The sequence below is a fragment of the Apodemus sylvaticus genome, chromosome 20 (genome assembly GCF_947179515.1).
Source record: "Apodemus sylvaticus chromosome 20, mApoSyl1.1, whole genome shotgun sequence".
In the NCBI taxonomy this organism is placed as follows: Eukaryota; Metazoa; Chordata; class Mammalia; order Rodentia; family Muridae; genus Apodemus; species Apodemus sylvaticus.
Window position 1 is genome coordinate 2,025,162 of NC_067491.1, and position 26,092 is coordinate 2,051,253.

Below are 26,092 nucleotides of genomic sequence, written 5' to 3' on the forward strand. Positions count from 1 at the left end.
TGTCTTGGAACTCACTCTGTAGACCAGGCTAGCCTCGAACTCAGAAATCCACCTGCCTCTGCCTCCCAGAGTATATGTGCCACCGCCGCCCGGCTAATACGTAATATTTTTCTACGGTGCCTGCACGCTCACTTATTCTTCCAAATGCCCCCTTTGTTTTTGTTTTTTTGAAAGAGGGTCTCCCTGTGCAGGCGGACCTCACAGAGTCCCTCTGCCTGTCTCGCAGGGGAAGAAAGGAGCACAGGCGGCCCTAGTGTTACCTTTGGGACTGGGTCTCTCCTTGGTGTGGTGCTGCTTGCTTACCTGAGATGGTGTCTGGAGAGTCCTGGTGATCCTGCCTTCCTCCTATACCCAGGGCCTCGGGATTCGAACTCAGGTCCTCATGCCTACAGCACAAGTGCTTTACAGACTGAGCCATCTGTCTAGCCTCCTGCCTCCCAACCTCCTTTTTAGTTATTTTAAGACAGAGTCTCTGGGCTGGAGATGGCTCTGCGGTTAAGAGCTCCGACTGAGTTAAAATCCCAGCCTCCACATGGTGGCTCACAACCATCTGTAATGAAATCTGATGCCCTCTTCTGGTGTCTGAAGACAGCTACAGTGTGCTCATGTACATAAAATAAATAAATCTTAAAAAAAAGGGGGGGGGAGAAGCCAGGGGGTGGTGGCGCACGCCTTTGATCCCAGCACTCTGGGAGGCAGAGGCAGGCGGATTTCTGAGTTTGAGGCCAGCCTGGTCTACAGAGTGAGTTCCAGGACAGCCAGGGCTACACAGAGAAACCCTGTCTCAAAAAAAAAAAAAAAAAAAAATCAAAACAAAAAAAACACAGAAAGAGAGAGACAGACAGAGACAGAGAGAGAGACAGAGACAGAGAGAGAGAGTCTCACTGTGTGGCAGGCAAGGCTGGAACTTCCAGCAGCCCTCAGATCCAGCCTCTTGAGTACTGAGATGTCAACTGGGTACCACTCGGCTTCAAACAGAGGGTTGGAGGTCTGTCAGCTTAAGTCCAACTTCCCAGTGGGCCTGGTATACAGTAGGCGCTCAGCAGATAGTGACTATACCGATCTAAGTTCTTAGGCTCTCAGTTCGTTCCATCCAGGGTGAGGTGGGGTCAACCAGTGGGTACATTTACAGGCCTGTCTCTGTAGAGGGGAAACCCTTGCATACAGCAAGCGCTGCCTAAGTGCACATCGCAATCCTTTATCCTCAAGGTACCAGCTGCCCAGGGTCAGGAGGTGGGCCTGGTGGTTGGACAGAGAGGTGGGACGGGGACGAGGGGGAGAGAAGGTGGAGACAGCCCCTCCACCCCTGTGCCTTTGTCTCCTTTCGCTCTGCTGCCCGGGGACCTCACCATGGAAACGGACTCCAGCGAGCCGCGGGCACGGAAGACGTGGGGGCCGAGGAATCGGCGACCGTGAGACGCAGGGAGGCAACTGGGGGCGCGGGCCGCGGGATCTCACCTTCCCCACGCTCCGCCGCGCGCTCCTAGGTCCCCGAGACCAACCGTGCTCGCGCAGGGCGCACAGAGGGCGCGCGCGAGGGGCAGGGACGAGCCCCGATTGCGGTTCCCGCGCAGGGCCGGAGACCCTGAGACCCGCAGAGTGGGAGGCGGAGGCGCCCGAGCGGGGGCGGGGGCGGGGGCGGGGGCGGGGCGGGGCCGAGCGCGCAGACAAAGAGCCGGCGCGCCGCGCACCGCGCCCGGGCCTCGCGTCCCTCCCACGCGGGGACCCGGGCTTTGTGTCCGCGCTCTGCAGCGGACTCCGCCCTCCTTGCTCCAGCCAGGTGAGCGAGCCGCGTGTGCGCGCGGGGGCTCCGGCATCTCCCTTCCCCAAGTCCCCCCCCCTCCCGCTCTGCTCCAGCCTCAGTTTCCCCGATCCCTCTTGGCTAGCCCTTATCTCCCCATCTGGAGACTCCATCTGCGCACCTCCTGGTCTCCAGCCTGCCTTTTGTCGCCCTGCAACCTCGGCCTACAGCGCCAACGTCACCATGATTGCTATGAAGGAGAAGAATAAAACGCCGAAGGACAGCATGACGCTCCTGCCTTGCTTTTATTTCGTGGAGGTGAGTAGGGGTCGTGGAGAGAGGTCTTCGTGGCAGGGAGCTTCCAGACAGTCCCCTCCACGCTGCAGGGACAGGAACTCGCACCGCGGAACCAGTCACCTGGAGCTGAGATGGGGATGAGGCTGGGTCCGAAGGCACAGGGTTTTACAGGTCGAGTAGGAGTTGCAAAACCTCAGAAGGGTCCTTCAGACTGTGGGACAGACCGGGGGAAATGCTAGGATGCTGGACGTTCTTCTAAGGACGAGGGTGAGACGCTCAACTGGAGGGCTGGGAATTGGGGCATTGGTGGTGAAGGAGCCCCAACTAGTGAGAGTGGGTGCTGGGTACTTGGCTCTGCAGTACTCTGGGTGCCTCTAAATCCCAGCACTCTTCTTCCAATGGCGTGGCTGTGTGCCCCCGCCCGATCTCCAGCAGAGCTCCTCCGCCCCACGGTGAAGCAGCCAGCTGTGGTGGAGACCCGAGAGCGTCTAAAAATAGAAAACAATAACTGCATTCACTTGGTGCATACTAAGTGTGGAGGGCTGCATTTTCCTTTGAATGACAGAAGCCGCGAGCCAGGCAGAGTCTCACAAACCCCGGGTCAGGCCGGAGCCCCAGCCTTCTGTCTCCCAGCGGGTCTCCAGCAGGTGACCTTTGCAAGCCACAGAGCGTTAGGGGGAATGCTTATGTCCCAAGATGGCATTTAAGTGTGACAATAGCTCACTCCAAGGCTCTGCCCAGCCCCTCAGGCCCACCCTCATCAGAATCCTTTGAAATCCTTCCAGAAATTTACAGCTATTTTTTTCTCTCATTTAAAATGATTTTCATGTGTGTCTTCAGTGTTGGCTGCAGAATCCAGGGCCTGGGCCTTATCAGAGCTAGGTTCTAGCCCTGACCACGTCCGGTCCCCACCCCACTCAATGGGGAATCAGAGGCGGCGCCTCCACCCTGACCATGCCTCCTCCCTTTACTGGTTGATTCTGGGCAGAGCTCCATCCTGACCACGCCCCCAACCCCTTCACTGGTGGATTCTAGGCTATACCTTGACCACGCCCCTAGCCCCCTCACTGGGGGATTCTAGACTGGGTTCTACCTTGACCACACCCCCAGCTCCTCACTGAGGGATTCTAGGAGGAGCTCCACTGTGACCACGCCCCCGGCCCCTTACTGGGGGATTCTAGGCGGAGCTCCACCCTGATCACGCCCCCAGCTCCTCACTCGGGGATCCTAGGCAGGGGCCCTACTGCAGAGCCAGGTTCTCAGCCCCACTCTGGGATTTCACTCTGTAGCCCAGGCTGGATTGGAGTTTGAGATGTATTCCAGGTTAGGCTCTCAGCAGCCGTCCTGCCTCTGCCTCCCAGGTGTTGGGATGCTGGGACATGCACACCACCACGCAGAGCTACGATCTCTTTTGAATTTGTGCGTCCGTGTTTAGGAGCTCACCCCGGCTGATATGTATGTTGAGCCAGAATGTCGAGGGGATGACGGGTGTCTTCCTCAATTGCTTTCGCACTGGGCTAAAAGCTCGCTGTGGTCTACGAGTCCTCACGCTGCACACCCCACTGTGCACACCTTGCTTCGCGGAGCTGGGGCCTTGAAGGAGCTCATGCAAACTGGCCGTTCTCACCCCCAAGGGAGTTTCCCATATATATATCATATATCATATATATATATATATTATATACACACACACATATATATCCATATAAAGGTTGTGAAATATTTATTGAGTGTGTGTGCATGCGTGAGCGTGTAGGTGTGTGTATGTGTGAGTATGTGTGTGTGTACTCATGTGTGTGCCTGCACGCACACTTGCCATGGCTCAGGTGTGGAGGTCACAGGTAACTCCCAGGAGTTAAGTTCTCTCCTTCTCCCATGTGGATTCCGTGACTTTGAACAAACTCACAATTCTGTTTAGCACCAAGCACCTAACATGCTCAGCCCTCTCGCCAGCCCTATCCAAGGTTTTTATTATCCAGTGAGGACTTGATTTAGCAAGGCACAAAGGCGTCCTGGCCCCTTTCCCTGCAGTACAGACCCCATCCTCTACAGTAAGACACCGACGTGTTTCTGAATATCCATTATCACATAGAGCAGCCTCTGAGAAAAGCCACGGGCAGCCTGTGTCCACCCCCAGTGAGGGCAGGCTGACGAACCGCAGGAAACGTCTTGGGAGGAGACTAGTGTGTCCTTTCTTAATTTCTTTTTGGTTTTGTTGTTCTTTGTTTGTTTGTTTGTTTGTTTTTGAGATGGTGTCTCTGTGTAGTCCTGGCTGTCCTGGAACTCGGTCTGTAGACCAGGCTGGCCTTGAACTCAGAGGTCCAGCACATGGGTGGGTGTTTCACCTGCATGGATGTCTGTGTGAGGGTCTCGGTTCCTCTGGAGCTAGAGTTCCAGACAGTCGTGGGCTGCCGTGGGGGCCGTGGGAACTGAGCCCAGATCCTCTGCAAGAGCAGCCAGAGCTCTTAAACACAAGCCATCTCTCCGGACCTGTTTTGTTTCTTTTGAGACTGATTCTCCTTAAACAGCCCAGGCTGAGCCGGGTGTGGTGGCGCGCGCCTGTAATCCCAGCACTTGGGAGGCAGAGGCAGGCTGATTTCTGAGTTCGAGGCCAGCCTGGTCTACAGAGTGAGCTCCAGGATAGCCAGGGCTACACAGAAAAACCCTGTCTCCGGGGGGAAAAAAAAGGCAGCCCAGGCTGATCCAGAAGTCAGAGCTCTGCCATTCTCCTGCCTCAGCCTCTCAAATACTAGGATGACAGGCATGTGCTGCCACCATTCCGGGCAGAGGGAAGTGCAGCATTTCACACGCCCCACTGTGTTTGCCCACACTGGCACCTGGCCCCGTGTGAGCAACAGATCTTAACCAGAGTGCAGGCCTGAGGCTGTCTTCACACCACAAGGCTGTTACTTTATTTCCGGTACAGATGCCAGTTCCCTTCTGTTGGGCACCGAGGCTCCAACAGACGCCTATACATGGAAATTCTCACATGGAGAAGGGCATTTTGGAGCTGGCAAGACAGCTCTGGGAAAAGCTCCTGCAGACAAACCCCGCATGAACACCTCATGCATGCAGGGACCTGTGTCCAGAAGAGGACATACAAGTCCCGGAACTAGAGTAACAGAAGGGTGGGAGCTCCCCTGATTCTGGGAGTCAGACAAACCCAGTTCCTCTGGAAATGCAGGGCAGCTGGGCTGGGGCTCAGCAGGGAGAGCACTGGCAGCTCTTTCAAAGCGTCCAGGTTCGATTCCCAGCGCCCACGGGGCAGCTCACGACTGTACTAACTCTGCGGATCCAAGACCCTCACACAGACAAACATGCAGACAAAACACAAATGCGGCGCAGAAAATAAAAACAAATAAGTTAGTTAAATGAGAGAGGGAGAGACAGAAGGAGGGAGGGAGAAAACTACTCTGAACTACTGTGCCATCTCTCCACATCTTGGTCTTGATTTTTTCTATTTCCCCCGTTACAAGGTTTCCCTGTGTAGCCCTGCCTGCCTGTCCCAGAATTAGCTCTGCAGACCAGGCTGGCCTTGAACTCAGAGATCCTCCTGCCTCCCGGCCCCTGAAGTGCTGGTATTCAAGGCATGTGCCACCACTGCCCTGTGGCTTTGATAGTTTTAAGGCTGTGTCCAGGCCTCTGCTGCCGGCCCTTTCCAATAGCTCGCCCTGGCTGCCCGCCCTGGCCACATCTCGCTGTCGATTGCAGCCTGGGTGTCTGGACCCTTTTCTGTTTCCTCGAATAACGCTCACTTTTGAGCCAAGACAACTTTTTTAAAAAGTTTTTTTTAATTTTTGGACACAGGGTCTCATCCTGTAACCCTGGCTGTCCTGGAACCTGTGATGGCCTCTAATTCACCAAGATCTGCCTGCCTCTGCCTCCTAAGCTCTGTGTGACACATACCACAAGACGACTGCTATTCCTTCCTGTTCTGTATCTGGGGAAAGTGGGGCACAGGACAGACCCCAGGCAGCTGTTGTCACCATTTCACTCATCCAACTTGGACTTTTTACCCAGTAGGTGGTCACTAAATGCTTCTTAATCTGATGGTGGCTGCGCACACCCGCCTCCCCAGCACTCAGGAGGGGGATGAAGGAGGATCAGGAGGGAGTTCAGGGTTTTCCTCAGCAGCTCAGCGAGTCTGAGGCCAGCTGCAGATGCTACAGAACTGATGTAGTAAGTTGGACGTTCCTTCACTGTTAACACACCTCCCTCAGGCTGCTTTTCTAGGTACCGTCGGGGGACAGTCATTGCCCTGCCTGACCCCAAGAGCTCTGCTTTGGGCTGGAGAGACGGCTCAGCGGTTAAGAGCACTGACTGAGCAGAGCGGTGGTGGCACATGCCTGAAATCCCAGCACTCTGGGAGGCAGAGGCAGGCAGATTTATGAGTCTGAGGCCAGCCTGGTCTACAGAGTGAGTTCCAGGACAGCCAGGACTACACAGAGAAACCCTGTCTCGAAAAAACCAAATCCAAAAAAAAAAAAAAAAAAAAAAAAAAGAGCACTGACTGCTCTTCCAGAGGTGTCGAGTTCAAATCCCAGCACCCACATGGTGGCTCACAACCATTTGTAATGAGATCTGATGCCCCCTTCTGGTGCGTCTGAAGACAGCGACAGTGTACTTAGTCATAATAAATAAATACATCTTAAAACTAAAAAAAAAAAAAAAAAGAGCTCCGCTTTTAGGACCCATGGCTCCCTATCTTTGGAAGGGAGCAGCGGTGCTGGCATTGTCCCCTGGAGTGGCGGGACAGTGCCTGCAGGGTACAGAGGACGCGGGCTCGAGTGAGGGACTTCAGCGCCAGCCGCACGCTGGTGCCACTCGCTGCAGAGCTGGTGCAGAGTTGGTGGGTGATGAGGGAGGGCCGGGAATGTAGGGAGGGCTCTAAGGGACAGTGGCCAGCAGGACCCACTAGAGGCGCAGCCTGGTGAGGGGCTGGTGCTGCAGCAGCTGAGGGAGGCGGCACAGAGAAGGAGGGATGGAGTGGGTGGGTGCGTTGCATGTATGCCAGGCGGATGAGTAGACGGACGGACAGACGGACGGACAGACGGACGGAGGGACGATGGGGGAGTGGGTGGACAATGAACTGATGAGTGCACGGGTAGGTGGGTGGACAGACAGACAGGTGGATGGACAGATGGGTGGATGAATAAGTAGGTGGATGTAGAGGGGTGGGTGGGTAAATGGGTGTGTCGCTTTTTGTTTGTTAGTTAGGTTGGTTTTTGAGGCTTTTTTTCTTTTCTTTTTTGTCTTTTGTTTTTGTTTGTTTTGTTTTTTTTTGGCTGTCCTGGAACTCACTCTGCAGACCAGGCTGGCCTCAAACTCAGAAATCTGCCTGCTTCTGCCTTCTAAGTGCTGGGATTAAAGGCGTGCGCCACCACTGCCCGGCTTAATTTTTTCTTAAATATTTATTTATTATTATATCTAAGTACACTGTAGCTGTCTTCAGACACCCCAGAAGAGGGCGTCAGATCCCATTATAGATGGTTGTGAGCCACCATGTGGTTGCTGGGATTTGAACTCTGGACCTCTGGAAGAGCAGTCAGTGCTCTCTTCACTGCTGAGCTGTCTCTCCAGCCCCCCCCCCCTTTTTTTCCCCTCGAGACAAGGTTTCTCTGTGAAGCCCTGGCTGTCCTGGAACTCACTGTAGAGCAGGCTGGCCTCGAACTCAGAAATCCGCCTGCCTCTGCCTCTCAAGTGCTGGGATTACAGGCGTGCGCCACTACCACCCGGCTTAATGTATTTTTTAAAAAGGTTTTTACCCTCCTTTTTTTGGTCTATTTTTCCTTTTTTTTCTTTATCCTCCTTTTTAGTCTATCACCTACCAGAGGTAGTAGAACAGAAAAATTATTATGACATGGGCGAAAGTAGACTTGTTTGGAAATGTTTTTTTGGAGTAAATCTTATCTGTGTTGTCAGGATATTAGTAGTTTAGTTCACAGACTAGTAGCAACAGCTCAATCTACTTGTAAATACTGTACGGACAGCTGTATTAGTAGTCTAGTTTGGTGTGTTGAGGTAATAGTAGTGGTGGTACCCTGATGGAAACAGTCAGGCCTTTGTCAAATGGAGACGTTAGTAGGAGGGACCAGGCCTAGTAGGGACACCAGGAAGAGTTCTTTGCTGTGTCTTTTTACGAAGTGGAGATTAGTGGAGATGAGACACGAGGCTGAGAAGCACTGCATGCTGGCTCTGATGCCCATGTGAGTGTATCAGGCGTACTCAGACGCTCTTCGAACATTACGTGTCTCCTGCGGGCCTTGTCTTAGTGCATGAGTCCATCTTAGCAAACTCCACGTGAGTGCGTGTCAGCTGACATCATTCTGTCCTTTGGCCGGAGTCCAAGGAAACAATGAGAAGCCATCAATACATTACTAGATGTTTTTAATTGTGTTTTTCTCTAGAGTCTTGACAAATGTCGCTCAACAACACCTATAAGGTGGACCGATGTATGTGTGTCTTTAGGAAGAGTCTTTTATTGTGTGTTATTTTTTTGGGTGTTTTTTTTGTTGTTGTTGTTGTTGTTTTGGATTTGTTTTTGGAGACAGGGTTTCTCTGTGTAGCCCTGGCTGTCCTGGAACTCACTCTGTAGACCAGGCTGGTCTCAAACTCAGAAATCCGCCTGCCTCTGCCTCCCAAGTGCTGGGATTACAGGCGTGCGACACCACAGCCCGGCCTGTAAGACATCCTTTAACTTGTAACTGTAAGTGAAACATTGCTTTACAAGTCTGTCTTTTTTTTTTTTTTAAGATTTATTCATTTGTTGTATGTGAGTACACTGTTGCTGTTTTCAGACACCCCAGAAGAGGGCATCAGTTCTCATTACAGATGGTTGTGGGGCACCATGTGGTTGCTGGGATTTGAACTCAGGACCTCTGGAAGAGCAGTTGGGGTGCTCTTAACCGCTGAGCCATCTCTCCAGCCCTACAAGTCTGTCTTCATAAAACAGTTTTTTACTAGTGTCCATTTCAAGAAAACAGCCCTTTACATGTTCATTCGGCAAAACGCCATCCGACACAACCGGCTTTCCAAAATTCCCTCAAGCCTCCACGTCATGGTCACAGTGGCAAACGGACCTCAGTGCTGAAGAGCGTGTGTGTGTGTGTGTGTGTGTGTGTGTGTGTGTGTGTGTGTGTAGGCAGTGCCCGGCGTGCGACCGCACTTTCCTCTTAGGTGTAGCTCGGCTGCAGGGACTGGGGTGTGACTCCGTGGGCCATGCTAAGCCTGTGGCGGGCTGGCCAGTGACCCAGGCCCCTGTCTGACCCCCAGCTCCCCATCGTGGCTTCCTCCATTGTGTCTCTGTACTTCCTGGAGCTCACGGACCTCTTCAAGCCGGCCAAGGTGGGCTTTCAGTGCTACGACCGCGCCCTGTCCATGCCGTACGTGGAGACGAACGAAGAGCTGATCCCGCTGCTCATGCTCCTCAGCCTGGCCTTCGCGGCGCCCGCGGCCTCGGTGAGCAGCTGCGCTGGGGGCCGTGCGCTCGAGCCCCTCGCCCCTCGCCCCGCGCTGTGGCTGTGACCTTGCCTGACTTGTCTGTCCCTGGGGGGTGCAGATCATGGTCGGCGAAGGCATGGTCTACTGCCTGCAGTCCAGGCTCTGGGGCCGAGGTCCGGGGGGCGTGGAGGGCAGCATCAATGCTGGTGGCTGCAACTTCAACTCCTTCCTCCGGCGCACCGTGCGCTTTGTGGGTGAGTGGCTGGGAGCCTCCCGACCCTGCCTCCAAGTCCATTCGTGGGGGCGGGGAGGGCGGGCTTCTGGTGTTGACAGGCTCAGGGGGAGCACCCCTCCCCCCTGCTCCCCTCCCCTGGCCTGGCCCTCTCGTCCTCAGGTGTGCACGTGTTTGGCCTGTGTGCCACGGCGCTGGTGACAGATGTCATCCAGTTGGCCACCGGCTACCACACGCCTTTCTTCCTAACCGTCTGCAAACCCAATTACACCCTGCTGGGCACTTCCTGTGAGTCGAACCCTTACATCACACAGGACATCTGCTCTGGCCACGATACTCATGCCATCCTCTCAGCAAGGTGAGCCGGACCCCCATCCCCATCCCCCAGGCCCTGCCGTGGGACTTCCCCGAACCCCGCTACTCTAGTGCAGCAGGGCTGACCCATCGTGCCTGTTGTAGGAAGACCTTCCCGTCCCAGCACGCCACTCTGTCGGCCTTTGCTGCCGTCTACGTGTCGGTGAGTAGTGGACTCCGTGAGCAACCCGTGTGCACCCATGGGCAGCAGCCAGACCCTGACCCTGCCCGCCTGTCTGCCAGATGTACTTCAACTCGGTCATCTCGGACGCCACCAAGCTTCTGAAGCCAATCCTTGTGTTCGCCTTTGCCATCGCTGCCGGCGTCTGCGGCCTCACGCAGATCACCCAGTACCGCAGCCACCCCGTGGACGTCTACGCCGGCTTCCTTATCGGTGCTGGCATCGCTGCCTACCTGGTGAGGGTGGTGGCCGAGGAGGAGGTCTGAGGCTGGCCGCCAGCGGTGGCCGGGGGCAGGGAGGCTGCGCAGGAGGAACATCCAAGGGGCCTGGTGGGTGGCCTGGGTCTGAGGGAAGAAGAAGCATCCCTGTCTCTGCATCATCCCGCCAGCATAGCATGCTGGTGCTTCCCCGTGGCCTGCAGGCGCTGTGCCCTGCTGGGTGATGGCCTCGTGACAGCCCTTATCATCCCCAGGCCTGCCACGCGGTGGGTAACTTCCAGGCGCCACGGGCAGAAAAGGTGCCTGCGCCAGCTCCTGCCAAGGACGCCCTGCGATCGCTGACGCAGCGGGGCCGCGAGTCCATGTACCAGCAGAATAAGTCTGTCAGCACCGACGAGCTGGGCCCGCCGGGGAGGCTCGACGGGGTGCCTCGGCCGGTGGCTCGGGAGAAGACGTCCCTCGGCAGCCTGAAGCGAGCCAGTGTGGATGTGGACCTGCTGGCCCCGCGCAGCCCCATGGGCAAGGAGGGCATGGTCACCTTCAGCAACACGCTGCCCCGGGTCAGCACGCCCTCGCTGGATGACCCTGCGCGGCGCCACATGACCATCCACGTGCCCCTGGATGCCTCCCGCTCCAGGCAGCTCATCAGTGAGTGGAAGCAGAAGTCCCTGGAGGGGCGTGGCCTGGGGCTTGCAGATGAGGCTAGCCCTGTGCATCTGCGGGCCCCAGCAGAGCAGGTAGCGGAGGAGGAAGAGGAGGAGGAGGAGGAGGAAGAAGAGGAGGAGGAAGAGGAGGAAGAGGAAGGGCCTGCCCCACCCTCACTCTACCCTACTGTCCAGGCTCGGCCAGGGCTGGGGCCCCGAGTCATCCTGCCTCCGCGGCCAGGGCCCCAGCCCCTTGTACACATCCCTGAGGAAGGAGTTCAGGCTGGAGCTGGCCTGTCACCCAAGAGCAGCTCATCAGTGCGGGCCAAGTGGCTGTCGATGGCCGAGAAGGGAGGGGGCCCGGTGGCTCCGTCACAGCCACGGGTGGCTAACCCACCGCGGCTGCTCCAGGTCATTGCCATGTCCAAGGCAGCAGGGGGCCCCAAGGCCGAGACGGCTTCATCTTCCAGTGCCAGCTCCGACTCCTCCCAGTACAGGTCCCCATCAGACCGTGACTCTGCCAGCATTGTCACCATTGATGCACACGCACCTCACCACCCAGTGGTGCACCTGTCCGCTGGCAGCACGCCCTGGGAGTGGAAGGCTAAAGTGGCGGAGGGGGAGGGTGGTTATGAGCTGGGGGACCTGGCGCGTGGCTTCAGGAGCAGCTGTAAACAGCCCGGAGTGGGCCCGGGGTCTCCAGTAAGTGACGCAGACCAGGACGAGCCCCGGTATGGGGTGGTGGCCACTGTCAACCTGGCCACTGGGGAGGGTCTGCCCCCACCAGGTGCAAGTGAAGGGGCCCTGGGCGCAGGCAGCCGGGAATCCACCCTGAGGCGCCAGGTGGGCGGGCTGGCGGAGAGAGAGGCGGAGGCCGAGGCTGAAACTTATTACAGGAGGATGCAGGCCAGGAGGTACCAGGACTGAGCCTGGCGAAGCTGTGATGGAGCTTGGGGTGTCCACGGCCCCACCAATAAAGAGGCCTATGGTAACTGTTAAGGTGTGGACTGTCTCTTGATTGTGCTCCTGGTGCCCCTCACACATGGCACCGCATGCCCGAGAAGCCTTCCACCCCCATCCATCCCCACCGCCAATGACAGGCAGGAGTGTAAGACACAGGTGTTTATTGAATCCAGGCCCAGCCTGGCCTACAGCTCAGAATGAAGGGCTCAGGGAAGGCGAAGGTTATAAAACTGCTTTAATTGAAAGGCCCGTCCCCCAGTACACCATGTGGGATGGGGTAGATGTGGCCAGGGCTGGCCTCAGGGCAATACTGAGCCTGTAGTCATTACCAAAATATACATCTGTCACCATAAAAAACTGCCGCACCGCCTCAGCCCCACAGATATAAAATCATAAATATTTACACTTCCACGCCTTTCACAGAACCAGGGTGCAGGGAACCCCTCCCTTAGAAACAGGCTAGGATGGAGGTGGGGGTCCAGGAGGGACATTAAGGCCTAGAGGTCAGCCCCTCAATTGGGCATAGTCAGAGGCGGGCAGAAAACAAAACTTTGGTCCAAAATTTGAAGGTAGAAACCCACAAGTCTCAGAGCTTTTTCTCCAGCCCTGGCCTGGGCCCACCTGCAAGTTGGTCACTGGAAGGAAGGAACGCAGGGGACACAGCTTAGAGTACACACATACAATTGTATCATTGCTATAAAAAGTTACTTAAAACTATATCTCTTGCATATAAATGGAAAAGATTCGGGTATTTGGTCAAGTGGAAATATTGCTAGGCACAGGTGTCTGTGACCACACGGAATAGAATACAAAGGTCACATGAGGCTCGGCAGCTGAGGACGGCCTGGGCCCTCTGGGCTGGCCAGGGACATGGGACAATCATGTCACTTGATTATAAGGGTGTAGGGGAGTGGCCCCAGCTCCTGCCCAGCATTGGAGAGCCTGGCTCACCTGCAGGTCTAGAGACAACTGGTGGCCTCAGAGTGTGGGCATGCGGCCGTGAGGCACGCTGGTTTGTAAGGCACAGAAAGCGGCTATGTTTGGGGCACCGCTGTGGCCTCACGCCTGTGCCCCTCCAGGCATGGTGCCGGGACTGACTGGGCCTCTGTGGCCCAAGCCATCCTGCCACGGCAAAGTGGGCTAGATTTAATTTTTTTAAAAACAGGTAAACTGATCTCTCTTTAAAAAAATAAAATCTCTGGTCTGTAAGGTCACTTCAGCTGCTTTTTAAAGTGGCTTTTCTGGAATGGTGGAAGCTGGCGCCGGCCCCCAGGCACCTAGATGGTGGACTTGGAGAAGGACACCCGCAGGTGGTGATTCTCGCCCAGGTCGTGGTTGTGCAGCTCGATGAGCGCCTGCACGGCCTCCTCCACGGAGCCCATCTGGATCAGAGCCATCTTGCGGTCCTTCCTGCAGGGGTGGAGTGGGGGCAGTCAGCGAGTCAGCAGGACTGGGGTGAGCTCAAGGGCGAGGGGCAGGCAGGCTTTACTCACTGGAAGAACTTGAAGCCTTTGACCACACCGCCATTGCTGGAGAAGAGGCTCTTGAGGTCCTCCTCGGACACCGAGGGCCTACAGAGAGAGACATAGAGTTCTGCCTGGGGCTCACTGGGGGTGGGGCGGGTGGGGTCAGAAGGCCGCTATGGCCACAGGCAACCCTCCGACCCTGGTTGACTTACGGGATGTTGGAGAGGTGCAGGGTGGCTGAGGGTGGGAAGATGTTCTGGAAGTTCTTGGAGCCCGGCTTCTTGAAGCGGTGCAGCGGGGAGCTGCCGTAGTCCTTGGTCAGGCCCTGGTCCTCCTGCCCCTCCCGAGGCAGCTGCACACTCTGGTGCTTTGACAGCGTGATGCGCACCGACTTGCCGTGCAGCTTGTGCCCGTTCAGGTGGCTCATGGCTAAACAGGGTGGACGCCTGTCATGAGCAGCCGTGCCCCACCCCATGCCCCTGGCACCCACCCACCCCAGGTGCAGTCACCCAGCAGAGCAGAGTAGAGCCTGTGCCCCACGGCGGTTCTCACCCAGTTGGGCCTGGCTGCCGTCTGCCATCTGCACAAGCGCATTCTCCTTCTTATTGAACAGGATCTTCACCCGCTGCACATCACCGTAGACGCCTTGGAAACCCAGGGTGAGAATCTTTAAGCTGCAGGGCCTCCAAACCACTCCCATCCACCCATCACCCACCCATCGCGCCCCCAGCTCCCAGTGGGCCAGGTTTGTTTAGTGGGCACCGGGAGCCTGTGTCTCACGGACCAAGGCCTGCTAACAGAGGCTGCTCTCGGGCAGTCTCGGACTCCAGACAGCTGTCAGAACAGCCACGTTCACATGCTACTGACACGCTTAGCTCTGGAAGCATGCAGGGCGGTAGGTAACCATGCGTGTCTACTCAGTACAATCCGCAAACCGGAAGCAAACCACGGACCGAGGCAGAAGGCCAAACACAAACTCAATAGTACATAGCAGGGTGTAAAATAACCAATTAAACGAAACCAAGATAATAAAAGTGAGAATAACATACCGAAGAGAATAAAGAGGCTTTGGGGTGTGACTCTCTTTAGAGACAGCAGAGGAAGGCAGCAGGGGACAGGGAGAGGGAGAGGTCAAGGGGGCGAGTGCCAGCCGTCCACGAGGAAGACAGCCCGCAGGCGAGCAGGTTCGTGATGATGAAGTTGTCAGGATGTTAATATTCAAGGGCAGGTTGGTTTCCGGAGAGCGGGTTTGAGAGGGGAGTTTTGTTTTTATTGATTTATGTTTTGTTTGTTTCAAGCAACAACAGGAAGCAGAAGAACCGTGCAGTCAGTTGGCAAAGAAATTCCGGATCAGGCAAGAAAAAAAATTGGGAGGGGAGGGGAGGAAAGAAAAAAGTAGCAAAACACAGGTCAGTAAATACGTAGGAAATGAGGCAGTGTTCCACACACGCGCACACACACACGGTCATACATGCACGCACACATACACACACGTCCACACACGTGAGGAGAAGCACTGCACGCAGGCCGGAGGACCATGGCCAGCACTGCGGCTGAGACTAACTAAGGACTGAGGTAAGGAATAGAGCCTGTTGGTTCCCAGGCGGCAGACAGCTCGGAACAGCTAGCATGAACTGGCTGGAGCAGGCCGGAGAGCCTCGGGAGCCAAAGAGCAGTCTGAGGCGCTGCGCACAGACCTGTTCCTGGATAGGCAGTGCTGGGCCTCTGGGGCTGCCTGGGCTCTGTAGAGCTCCAGCAGAGATTGCGCGGCCAGCGCCGGCCTGAGCCACCACCTCCCTTCCAGCTGGAGCTCCCAGGCCGCCTCGCCATGCCCCAAATCAACAGACTGTTTGGACAGCAAGGAAAACACCGTGGCTCTCTGAGCACTGAGGGCCAGGGTGCGAATGGAGCTGAGAGGAAAACAGAAAACCTCAGAGCGGCTGGAAGGAGCGGAGGCCAACAGCAGCAGACAGAGGGGCGGGTGGCACGCCTGTGCCCATGGCGCCTGGGACACCCAGAACCCTGCTTGCCGTCCAGTCTGTTCCCCACCCCGACGTATGGTCAGTCTACACCCCACGCCCCTCACTCCAACAGGCGAGCACAGCCATGCCCACATACCTCAGGGTTCAGGTTGCTGACCAGAAGGACGGAGTTGCCAGCACCCGCCAGCCCTGGGATGGCAATGCGGCCAGCCGCTGCTGCCGCTGCTGCAGAAGGAATGGCAAGGGGCGCCAGGGCTCCGTGGACGTTAGGGACAGAGAGGCCTGCAAAGGAAGACAGTATTCAAGTGAGCCTGGATGGCCGTACAAAGATGGTGAGATGAGGTGTTGCCTGGCTGTGGCCTGCACAAGAGGCCACACACACTGCCTGACTCCACGGCCAGTCCAGGTGTGATCAGACTGCATGCGCCCAACAGCACAAAAGCTCCGGTTGACACCGGCCCTCTGCAAGCAGGGCCTGCCAGACACGCCCGGCTGTGCACGCATGCGGCGCCCACTTCTCCATGCATGCTCGGGCGGCACGCGGAGGCCGAGGCCCATGCTCCTCAGCCCTGGAGGCCACTCGCTTACCAGGCCATTAAATTCAATCTACTAGGGACACTGCGTCCTCGTCCTCGCCAGAGGTGCTTGAAGGGAACCAGACCAAAGACTGAGTGATTAGAGGCTTGTTGGTACCGCCAGCACAGGGCGCCTGGCCCAGCCCTGCCTCAGACTACCCTGCCCTAGCTGCCTGTGGCTGCTGCTGGAGGCCCCTTCCCCTCTCCCCGGAAGGGGGCCTGGGACCTGACACTCGGGGCCAGTGACCCCAGGTCTATGGCAGTGTGGGCTGTGTGGGCATGCAGGCGCTGGGGTCAGGATGAGCGTGAGTACCTGCGGCCTGAGGGAAGGCAAAGGTGGAAGGGAACCCGGCTCCTGCATACGGAGAGGCTGACATTATGCCGGGCGCACCTAGAAACAAACAAACACTAATCACTGCACCTCACCTCACGGCTGGGCCGGGCCGGGCACGGGCAGAACTGCTGAGTGGCTGGGCTGTGCAGTGCCAGGGTGCCCTGACAGCTAGGTGGCCTGTCCCACCCCAGTTCATTTGGTGTGTCTCAGTACAGCGTCTTACCGAAGGCTGCCGCCATGGTCTGGTCCAGTGAAGGCTGGCTGTCTCCGGAGGGCAGGTCGGGCCGCGTGTAGTCTCGGCTCTTGTCGTTGTTGTACTTCACGTTCAGACTGGTGAGCTTGGAGAAGTCGATGCGCAGCGTGCAGCAGGCATTGTAGATGTTCTGGCCATCCAGGGACTGCAGGGGGACACAGGTGAGTGTGGGCCAGTCACACACAGGACTGCCCACCCAGGAAGTCCTCCCTCCTACTCACCAGTTTGGCGTGCTGGGCGCTCACAGGGTCAGCGTACTGCAGCAGCGCTTGGAACTGGTTGTTCTTGGTGAAGGTGATGATCTTCAGGACTGTGCCAAACTTGGAGAAGATCTGCAAGAGAGGCCGTGTGAGGTCTATCTGGGGCAGGGGGATCCATCCGCCCGCCACGGGCAGGGCACCACCCACCTACCTGGTGCAGCACGTCCAGGGTCACGGGGTAGAAGAGGTTTTCCACAATGATCCTGAGCACCGGGCTCTGGCCTGCCATCGCCATCCCTGCATCCACAGCAGCAGCGGAGGCTGCCAAGGCCAGGTTTCCAGACTGGACGGAGTTCACGGCCTGCAGGGCTGCCTGGGCACGCTGTAGAGGAACCACCGTGAGCTGTGACCAGGGCTGAGGCAGGAGCCTGGCCGCCCACCCGCCCCACGGGACAGACGTACAGCCTGGTTGGGCGAGCTGTCGGTTTTGAGCTCTTTGTGGTTGGAGAACTGGATATAGATGGGCTGCCCGCGGAGCACAGGCGCCACTGATGTGTAGTAGTTGACCATGGTGTTGGCGGCCTCCTCTGTGTTCATTTCAATGAATGCCTGGTTCTTCCCCTTCAGCATTAGGAGGTTGGTGACCTTCCCAAAGGGCAGCCCCAGGGAGATGACCTCGCCCTCAGTGACATCACTCGGTAGCTTGCGGACATGGATGACTCTGGAAGGGACTCCTGTGCTCCTGTTGTCACCTTTGAACTTCTTGCTATCGTTTCCGTTGGCTGAAAAGGGATAGGTGGATTTGGGAGGCTGCACTTGAGCCTCCTGCCTGCCTGCCAGGCCCTTTCTCCACCTCCCCCGGCAGGACTCCCTAGGGCACAGGCACTCCTTGCTTGGGAAAGGCCATGTGGCACCCTGGCACCCCTCACCTGCTGAGGCCGAGCTGCTCATGATGAAGGGACCGTTGCTGACACAGGTGGAGAAGAGCTCGTCGGATCCCCGCTGGGGGTGAGGGAGGGAGAGAGCAGAGCGTGAACCCTTCCCGCCAGCTCCAGGCTGATTGATTCTTTTCCTGCATCCACCCCCCATCCCCTGGCCCCCAGGGATTTGCACAGTGCTCCAGGCGTGTAGCTTTGGCGTTCACTATCAGCCACTGTCACTACTTCACTGGGGCCCGTGCCAGCAGCCGTGTGGGGGGCCCCTTCCCGGCGGGGCGTCTGTCCAGCGTGCACAGCTGCGGGCGTCATGGTGCCCTCCTGGCAGAGATGCTTGGCAGCTTCCGGAGAAACCAAGTGGGGCCCTGCTGCTGCTGCTGCCCCCGCCCTGGCGTGCTGTCTTCCTCCAGGACAGGGGACTATGCTTGTCCTCGTGAGTACCACCCAGTGGTTGGGGCAGCTCCCGGGCACTCCTAAACTGACCCCACAGTAAGGACCCTCCTTCTCAGAGGCAATTCACTTGTTATTTTGGCTGAACCAACCCCTAGAAATCACAGGAGACTTAGGACCAGGACAGAAATGAGGCAGGGTGTGTCACCCAGAGCACGCCTCAGATAGAGCCTTCAGACAGTTCTCCGGCTGTCCACTCCAGGCAGCCGGACCCTGAAGCTAAACACCCAGGGACTTCAGCACGTTCACCCAAGGGGTCCAGCCACTCACCAGTCTAACGGAAACACACCCGCCCCCCCCCCACCGCCCATCACCACTGTCTAAGGCACTAGTCTGGACCCTCCCTAGATGCTTGCCGCTGAGAGTAAGCGACACCCACCCACTATAAGCAGACAGGTCCTGCAGGGTCCATTCACACCCTGTCCTCAGACCTAAGAGCTTCCTCCTCAGTCCTGGCAGTCAGAGGGATGGTCACACTGAGGTCTCAAGAGCAAGGGCGCTAAGGTCAAGGCCCTGCCCTGCCTGGTACACAAGACCCTGACAGGAGAGCTCAGAACTGCACTTCAGTATCACTTGGGATGCACAAGTCACTTCCTGATGGCCTCCATTTACCCATGCGGTCCCTGTGCTGACCTTAGTGGGATGTGGCTTCCGTCTGGGCAGAGCAACAGGCACAGGACTTCCTGCAGCTCTGTCCCTGGCAGGCTGCCAGAACCCTAACAGTCTCCCCACAGTCTGGGAGCCCACTGCAGTCTGAGGAAACTCCAGCCTCCTGGGCCAACAGCCCCAAGCAGCCAGGGAGACAAAAGCATGACAGCACAGCAGAGGGCAGCCCTGGGCTCCCAAATGCTTGCCGTGTTGCCATGCCATGCCCGAGTGCTCAGAGCTCCCTGCTAAGTCGCCCAGGATGCCCTCCGTGGCTGGCTGAAAGTACTGTGTAGACAGCAGCCACGGGGCAATCCAGATCAGCAGTGCTGAGCCTAGACATACCGCGCACCTGCAGGCCTGGGCTCCCTGCCTCACTGCTGAACTTATCTGAGGGAACACTGGCAGGCAGGAGAAGGCAGCATCCACTCAGGAAAGAGTTAAACTAGGAGAATCAGCTGTCGGTGGCTGAGGTGGCCTTTGAGGCGAGAAAGGCCAAACTACTTGCCACCTACTACAGCTTAACAGGCAAGTCTAAATAGCCCGCCTAACAGAACAAGACCAACCCAACACAAACACTCCTGCCCGTCCGTCATCAACACTCAGCACACTGCAACCCTTCTGGCTCCAGGCCTCAACCCACGGAGGCAGTGCGGCTGCGGGATGCCTATTGTCTGACTTCCCAGACGCTCGAGAAGCTGAGGCAGGAGTCGCTGGAGAGCAGAGCAGGGTTGAGACCTGCCTGGACGGCACAGAAAAACACCACCACGAGTGGCCACCCAGTCTCATCTTAGAACACGCCACAGCCTTTCAAACCAAACCCACAGGAAACACCAAATCAATTGTCCAAAGGCCTGAACTCGCTGCTTAGATAAAGGCCGCAGGGCAGACAAGGCAATGCCGGCCAGAAAGAGGCCAGCAGAGACCGACCCACCAGACCCACAAAACTGTGCTAGGACAGCAGGCCTATGTGCGCCCGCGCCATCTTTCGCCTCTTTGTAGAGCCTGGACTGAGGCAGGCCACTCTGCAATAAGCAAGCGTTTCTCTGCCTACAGTGGGGCTGGGTGCATCGCCAAGCCAGACACCTACCTTTGTACCGACTGCTATGTCTGGGACGATGCTGTGGAGAGAAAAGCAGACATGAGCACGGTGAGGCCTGCAGGGACCCCGGCCAGGCCAGCTCAGCAGGGCGGGGCAGGGAGGTGAGCCACCCACTTAGTCTCAACTTGAAAGAGGGCCATCATTGTCCCTGGAGACCCTCCTCCTTCCACAGGGACCACACCTTAACTTCCAAGAAAGGTTAAGAAGTCAGTTTTTACAAAGCACACCAACGGTCTGGGTCAATACTCATCTCCTGAACATCCTACAACACCAGGGGCCTGAAACCTGGGTAAAGAGCAGCCAAAGGCAGTGCTTCCTGACGAGGGCTGGGCGCTCCAGGCACTGATGGCAGCCAGCGGCCTTGTTACCACTTACAAACCACAGAACCGCCTGGATACACGCTGGGTTACTGATCAACCCCAGCCCCTCGTGACTGGGCCCTGCCTCACACCTAGCCTGCTTACAGGCAGCAGCAAGCCTACCTACCATGCCTGGCAGGTTCCCAAGTGATTCTCGGGGGTCTGCCTGGTGAAGGAGCCCACCAGGAGGGGCGGCTGGGCGCTGTGTACCTCTATGACTGACTTACTGTTTTCAAGCATTCTTCTCTACTCGGCACTGGCCGTCTAGAACTCACTCCGATCTGCCTGTCTCTGCCAGGATTAAAGGCGTGCGCCACCACACCCCGCTCAAAGATCCTTAATCAGTTGCTAGAAGGAAGCAACTGGAAACTCCGGCCTCAGCGCCTAGAAGGCTGAGGCCAAACGACCTTCCAGAATTGAGTGTTAAAAAGGAAACAGGAGAGCTGCTTACTAGGCCGGGTGACTCCCAGCACTAGGGAGGTAAAGGTGGGAGAATCAGGAATCCAAGGCCAGTTCTTATCCAAAAACCCAAACAAAAAATCCCGAGAAAAAAAAAAAAGTCGGGGCCCGGTGACGCAGGCCTTCGGCTCCACCGCTGCGCAGGCAGGGGACTGGACCTTTCGGGCCAGCCTACAACGAGATCCTGTCTCCAAAACAAATCGAAAACTACAAAAAGTTGCCGGGTGGAGGGGGCATCCGGGAAGCAGGCGGGAGACGCGGGTGCCAGGCCGGCGCCCACACGGGAAACAAAACTGGACCCCACTCTGGCACACCGACCCTCCGTCTGGGGGCTCCGGCGGCCTCCTCCGGACACCTCCCCCGAGGCGGGAAGGGCGTGCGCGCTCAACACAGGCCCTCGCACGCACGCGCCTCGGGGCGCGCGCCCCACTACGCGCGCGCACGCGGGGCTGCATGCGGAGTGCAGAAGAGACTTGACTGGGGCGCAAGGCGAGCCGGCACCAATTGGAAAACGGGAGGCGGGAAGGATCCCAGCCGCCCGGCCGCTTCGGGTGAGCGCGCCTCGCCGGGGAAGCGCGCGTGCACGCTGAAGGCGGGGAGGGGGCTGAGGCCGGGTGACTCCGGATGAACCGCGCGGGCACCGGAAGTGCGCCGGGCGAGAGGGCTAAGGGGAGCCGAAATATGGGTGCGGTCACCCTAAGCCAGCCGGCTTCCTTGCGGGCCTCAGGCGCCCGGGGTTCCGAGCGCGCCACGCGGACTGAGGCCACGCGCGCGTCGCAGCGGTTGGAGGGGTCGGCGGGGGCGAAAAGCCCCCGCGCGCGGCAGCGATGACTGGGACATAGCGGTGAGCGAGAGGCGGGCGAGGGGCGCGGCAGTACTCACCCGTCCATGGCACACAGAGGAGACCCGCGGGGAACGGAGCGGAGGCGCAGGAATAGCAGAAACCGACCCAACGGCTCCGAGTTATAGACTCACAAGATGGCGGAGACGCCCGCACACGTCCCCCGCGCGCGATACTCATTGGTTCCCGCCGCAATCTATGGGCGTGGTCAACCCCACCTGCCCATGCCAGGGCCTCCTATTGGTCAAAATGTTACTCCAAGGGTGAAACGCAGACAGACAGCAGAAGACTATTGGGCGGTTCGGCCGTCAGTCAAGACGGAAGACGGAAACAGCCTGTGGGGGAGGGGGAGGGCGTGAATGAGTAGGAGCACGTGATATCATGTGAACCAATGAGCGAGCCTTTGTTCAACCCGTGGGAAGCCATCTTGAGAGTGGGTACGTGGCGGGTCTGATGCAGAGAAGCGTGCATTCTGGAGATTGCCTCCATATTGCAATCGGGCAATGGAAGCCGTTGGCCTCCAACACGAGGGTAAAGCAAGGTGCTTCGCCATCTTAGAACCGGGCAGAAAATCCGGTATTGCCCTAGCTTGCTTGTGGTCACGTGGCCAAAACTTGGACTTTCCGCCGAGTTTCTCCTGGACTAGATCGCAAGGAGATGGAGGCCACGTGCTTCCCAGACGCAGTCACGACTAGATTGTGAATCATCTCTTTCCGTCTTTTGTCTACCCGCAGCAGCCGAGCTCCACCTACGTTGCAGAAATGGGGAAACCAAGGAAACGAACCGCCGAGTGGGTGGCTCTGCCTGTAGTTGGGGAAACGAGGCTACAAAGTATCCAGTTGCATTCCCAACAAATAAACTCAGGAGCCGCAGGGTGCACTGGAGGGACAAAGCCCCGCCCTCCGGTACCTCACCCCCCAGGAGCCAGGAGTCTGCCTTTCAGTCCTGGGGGGGTCGCAGAGCGAAACAGGTTCTCCAAGGCCTACTGCAGGCTATAAAACAGAGACACTTTGGTGGGGCTTCCAAAGGCACAAACTTCGGATTCTTGTCGGCCTGGTTATCTGCTAAAACAAAAACAAAAAAGGCCAGTCAAGGAGGAAAAGTTTCTCCTCCGCCTTGCACGGGAGGTGAGCCCAGCACCCGGCCTCCCCTTTCTGTAATCCAGGGCTCGCGGGAGGGGAGAATGGGGCTGGCAGCGATGCTGGTTTCCTTGCAGACCTGGCCAGGGGCCCAACAGCCTTGGAGCCCCAACGCGGGCCCGGTGCCAGAGGATTCCTGCCTGGATTAGGGGCGGCTGCCGATTTCCACGGAGGCCGCGCCGGGAGTAAGAGGTCTTTCAGGTCCCAGCCAGCCGGCTAGAGCAACTAGCTTGAAGGCCCAGAATCACTAATTAGGACCGTCCCGCGGATTTAGGAAACACACACACATACAACAAGGCGTAGGACTTGAGCCCTCTGGGACTCCCATCAGGCCCTGGCCGGACCATCAGGGATAAGGTTGGCTGCCAGTTTTTTGTTCTCTGGGCGGTTGGTGCCAAGCAGGGGCCCCACCCTCAGGAGCCAACCTGCATGGGTGGCTGCCAGCGAAGTTGCAGGCTGCTGATCTCCAACGAGCACAGGTCTACACTAGCAGAGTTTGTTGAAACCTACTTCAGAGACCTCCCAGAACCATTTTTTATGAAAACAGGGTTTCTGTGTGTAGCCCTGGCTCTACCAAACTCCCTTTGTAGACCATGCTGGCCTCACACGCACAGAGATCTGCCTCCTGAGTTACTGGCCTGCCGCACTATGCCTGGCTTCCCAGAACTGTTGAATGGTCTTGTTCACCTTTAAATTCCTTATCTGCTTTCTGAATCGAATCAGACCTCCAGTACTCAGTGGGGAATGTTCTCTGACCCGCCCAACTCCTTTCTAGCCCTGCCTAGGGCCTTACACAGCAGTTCTCTGGGGCAGGTTCCTCTCACACCTCAGACTCCCTTCCAGTATTCCCTCAGCATGTCAACCCTCCACTGCAGACCCAGCCTGAGGCTGGCCGCAGAGACACACTACACTGCCTCTGCTCCCTGCACACTGGCATCAAAGACCTGTGCCACCATGCCCAGCCAGAACTGTGTGGAGGCGCGTGCTCAACTGTGATCCAGATTGTCCTAGAATTCCTATCTCAGATGGGCCTCAAGCCTGCAGTGGTCCTCCCATTGCCGATTCCTGAGTGATGAAATGACAGGTCTCTGCCTAGCCAGCATGAGTTCAAGACCAGGTTGGGCAACTTAGTAAGAGGGCAGGAGCCAGGGTTCTCTGCCTAGAACCCCCCCAGCGAGAGCCTAGGGGTGCCTCTCAAGGGTGGAGCCTCAGCCTGGAATGTGCCAATTGGGGGCTGGGAGCATGGCTTGCCCAGCATGCAGGAGACCCTGGCCTCCTTTCCCAGTGCTGGCAGAGCATTTTTTTTAACGGATTAATGGTTTGTATTGATTCAGCCCCACACTGGACTGCCTCTAACATCACAGATGTGAGCCCCGCATCTGGAGCCCAGAAGGCTGAGACCAGGCTTTGCACTGGAAGCCCCTGTTCTGCCTCTCCCAGACTCTGGAGCTCCAGGTCCCGGGACTTGTGACAGAGTCCATGTGTGTGTTTCTGTCTTCACTGTGCCTCCTCCTAAGTCTGTCTTCTACCAAATCCGGTTGGATAATTTCCGTTCCCGGCCCCTGAACGGCATCTACAAAGACTCTGTGGCACCGAGGCTGGGACTCACTCCCACCTCGCCCACCTCGCCCTCGCCCAGGGTCTGCTGCTCACTGCTCAAGCCCACAGCCCTCAGCCTTGCTCCTGGGCTCTGGGGAACATGGCTGTCTTTTTGGAAGCCACCGCGAGTCACAGTAACCCATCTCAAGGTTGTGAATGGCTTTTAGTCCCTACAACAAAGCCTGGTTTAGGAAGAAGCCTCCACCCCAGGGGACCAGAGCCTTAGATGTCCTCCTCAAGTGGGCCGGCCTTTGAGGGAACAGTGGTTCAGTGAGCAGCCATCTTTACAGTTTTCCCTGTCCCCTGCAGAGCACCTGTTAAGGAAGGATCTGCATTATTCAGTTCTCCCACACGGTTGGCCTGCCCAGCGCCCACCCCAGCCTTGCCAGCTGCTGTTCATGAATGATTGAGGTGAGGAGGGACAGCTTGCCTGGCCTTTGTGTGAGAGGCACACTAACCCGCTTGTCACCAGGGAAAGTGATACTCCCCGGTCGGAGGAGATGGAGGCAGGGTGAGGGGCGCTCAGAGTCAGGGCCAAGTGAAACTCAGCAACACAAGGAAGGTGGCACTCAGGCCTCAGGTCACTCCTCTGGTAAAGGGAACCCAAGGCCAGGGTCTCCACCACAGGAAGTAGTGGGCAGGTCGGGGTGTTGTTGTTGTTGTGAGACAGGATTTCTCTGTCTTATTCTTGTTTGCTTGCCTTGCTGCAGATGGAGCCCAGAACTTCAGAACTCCAGAGCCACAGCCCGTTGTCATGATTACTGGGGGACCCAGGGAACCTTGAAGGCTGAGACCCTCCTGTCATAACGTCACAGAAACAAGACCTGACTAGCCTGGACCACCACACCCTGCTGCTTGTGTGTGAATTATAAGGTTTTTTTGTTTTTGGTTTTTTTTTTTTTTTGAGACAGGGTTTCTCTGTGTAGCCCTGGCTGTCCTGGAACTCACTCTGTAGACCAGGCTGGCCTAAGACTCTCAGAGATCTGCCTGCCTCTGCCTCCCAAGTGCTGGGATTAAAGGCGTGTGCCACCGCTGCCTGACTGTAATTTTTTTTTAATATTTTGTTTAGCCGGACGTGATGGGACCTTTAATCCCAGACATGGGAGGCAGAGGCAGGCGGATCTCTGAGAGTTTTCGACTAGGCTGGTTTACCTAGGGAGATCCAGAACAGCCAGGGCTACATAGACTCTAAAAAAACCCCACTTTTTAAAAACATATTTATTTATTATATGTAAGTACACTGTAGATGTCTTCAGACACCACAGAAAAGAGAATCAGATCTCATTACAGATGATTGTGAGCCACCTGGGATTTGAACTCAGGACCTTTGGAAGAGCAGTCAGTGATCTTAACCACTGAGCCATCTCTCCAGCCCAAAACCCCACTTTTTAAAGTTGTATATGCATGGTGTTGGATAAAAATCTGTTCCACATCTTCCAAATTTCTACAGGACAGTTTTGTACAGGGCAAGGGAGTCTGGGTCTGAGGAGATCCACTGAAGAGGTTTCAGGCTTCTAACCTTCTAACCCCAGGGCTCCAGGAAGGCCCTGTGAGACGGAGTTCAGTCCCTGGGTTCCACACAGTAGGAGGAAACCTATTCCCACAACATGACTGTAGTGTGCTGCAGGGCATAAGCCCACAGAGACACACTAAATCAAAAGATATTGGTTTTAAAAAAATGTT

General features: G+C 56.9%; 2 protein-coding genes and 1 long non-coding RNA gene across 7 annotated transcripts; 2 read left to right on the forward strand and 1 right to left on the reverse strand.

Annotated features, from left to right (window-relative positions):
- Positions 1-1,668: 1,668 nt before the first annotated feature.
- On the forward strand, positions 1,669-12,106 carry Plppr3 (phospholipid phosphatase related 3). Of its 3 annotated transcripts, none has more exons than XM_052165839.1 (8): positions 1,669-1,780; positions 1,887-2,059; positions 9,311-9,496; positions 9,597-9,732; positions 9,873-10,068; positions 10,170-10,227; positions 10,308-10,481; positions 10,718-12,106. In XM_052165839.1, the coding sequence occupies exons 2-8, from the start codon at positions 1,985-1,987 to the stop codon at positions 12,032-12,034; spliced, it is 2,142 nt and encodes a 713-aa protein (XP_052021799.1). In that variant the 5' UTR covers positions 1,669-1,780; positions 1,887-1,984; the 3' UTR covers positions 12,035-12,106. The 3 variants fall into 3 exon arrangements, with proteins under 3 accessions (XP_052021799.1, XP_052021800.1, XP_052021801.1); XM_052165840.1 differs by having other exon boundaries at positions 1,937-2,059; XM_052165841.1 differs by having other exon boundaries at positions 1,972-2,059.
- Positions 12,107-12,214: 108 nt separating this feature from the next.
- Positions 12,215-21,801, reverse strand: Ptbp1 (polypyrimidine tract binding protein 1). 2 transcript variants are annotated; one of them, XM_052165849.1, is made up of 14 exons: positions 21,713-21,801; positions 20,001-20,031; positions 17,810-17,882; positions 17,343-17,662; positions 17,092-17,262; positions 16,902-17,012; positions 16,651-16,825; positions 16,407-16,484; positions 15,655-15,800; positions 14,586-14,619; positions 14,089-14,181; positions 13,749-13,965; positions 13,564-13,641; positions 12,215-13,480 (listed from the first exon to the last, which is right to left on the reverse strand). In XM_052165849.1, the coding sequence occupies exons 1-14, from the start codon at positions 21,718-21,720 to the stop codon at positions 13,348-13,350; spliced, it is 1,668 nt and encodes a 555-aa protein (XP_052021809.1). In that variant the 5' UTR covers positions 21,721-21,801; the 3' UTR covers positions 12,215-13,347. The 2 variants fall into 2 exon arrangements, with proteins under 2 accessions (XP_052021809.1, XP_052021811.1); XM_052165851.1 differs by lacking the exon at positions 16,407-16,484.
- Positions 21,244-25,437, forward strand: LOC127671166 (uncharacterized). Of its 2 annotated transcripts, XR_007974676.1 has the most exons (4): positions 21,244-21,381; positions 22,406-22,798; positions 24,719-24,820; positions 25,120-25,437. It is a non-coding gene; the product is annotated as an uncharacterized LOC127671166 (long non-coding RNA). The 2 variants fall into 2 exon arrangements; XR_007974675.1 differs by lacking the exon at positions 21,244-21,381 and having other exon boundaries at positions 21,897-22,798.
- Positions 25,438-26,092: the final 655 nt, after the last annotated feature.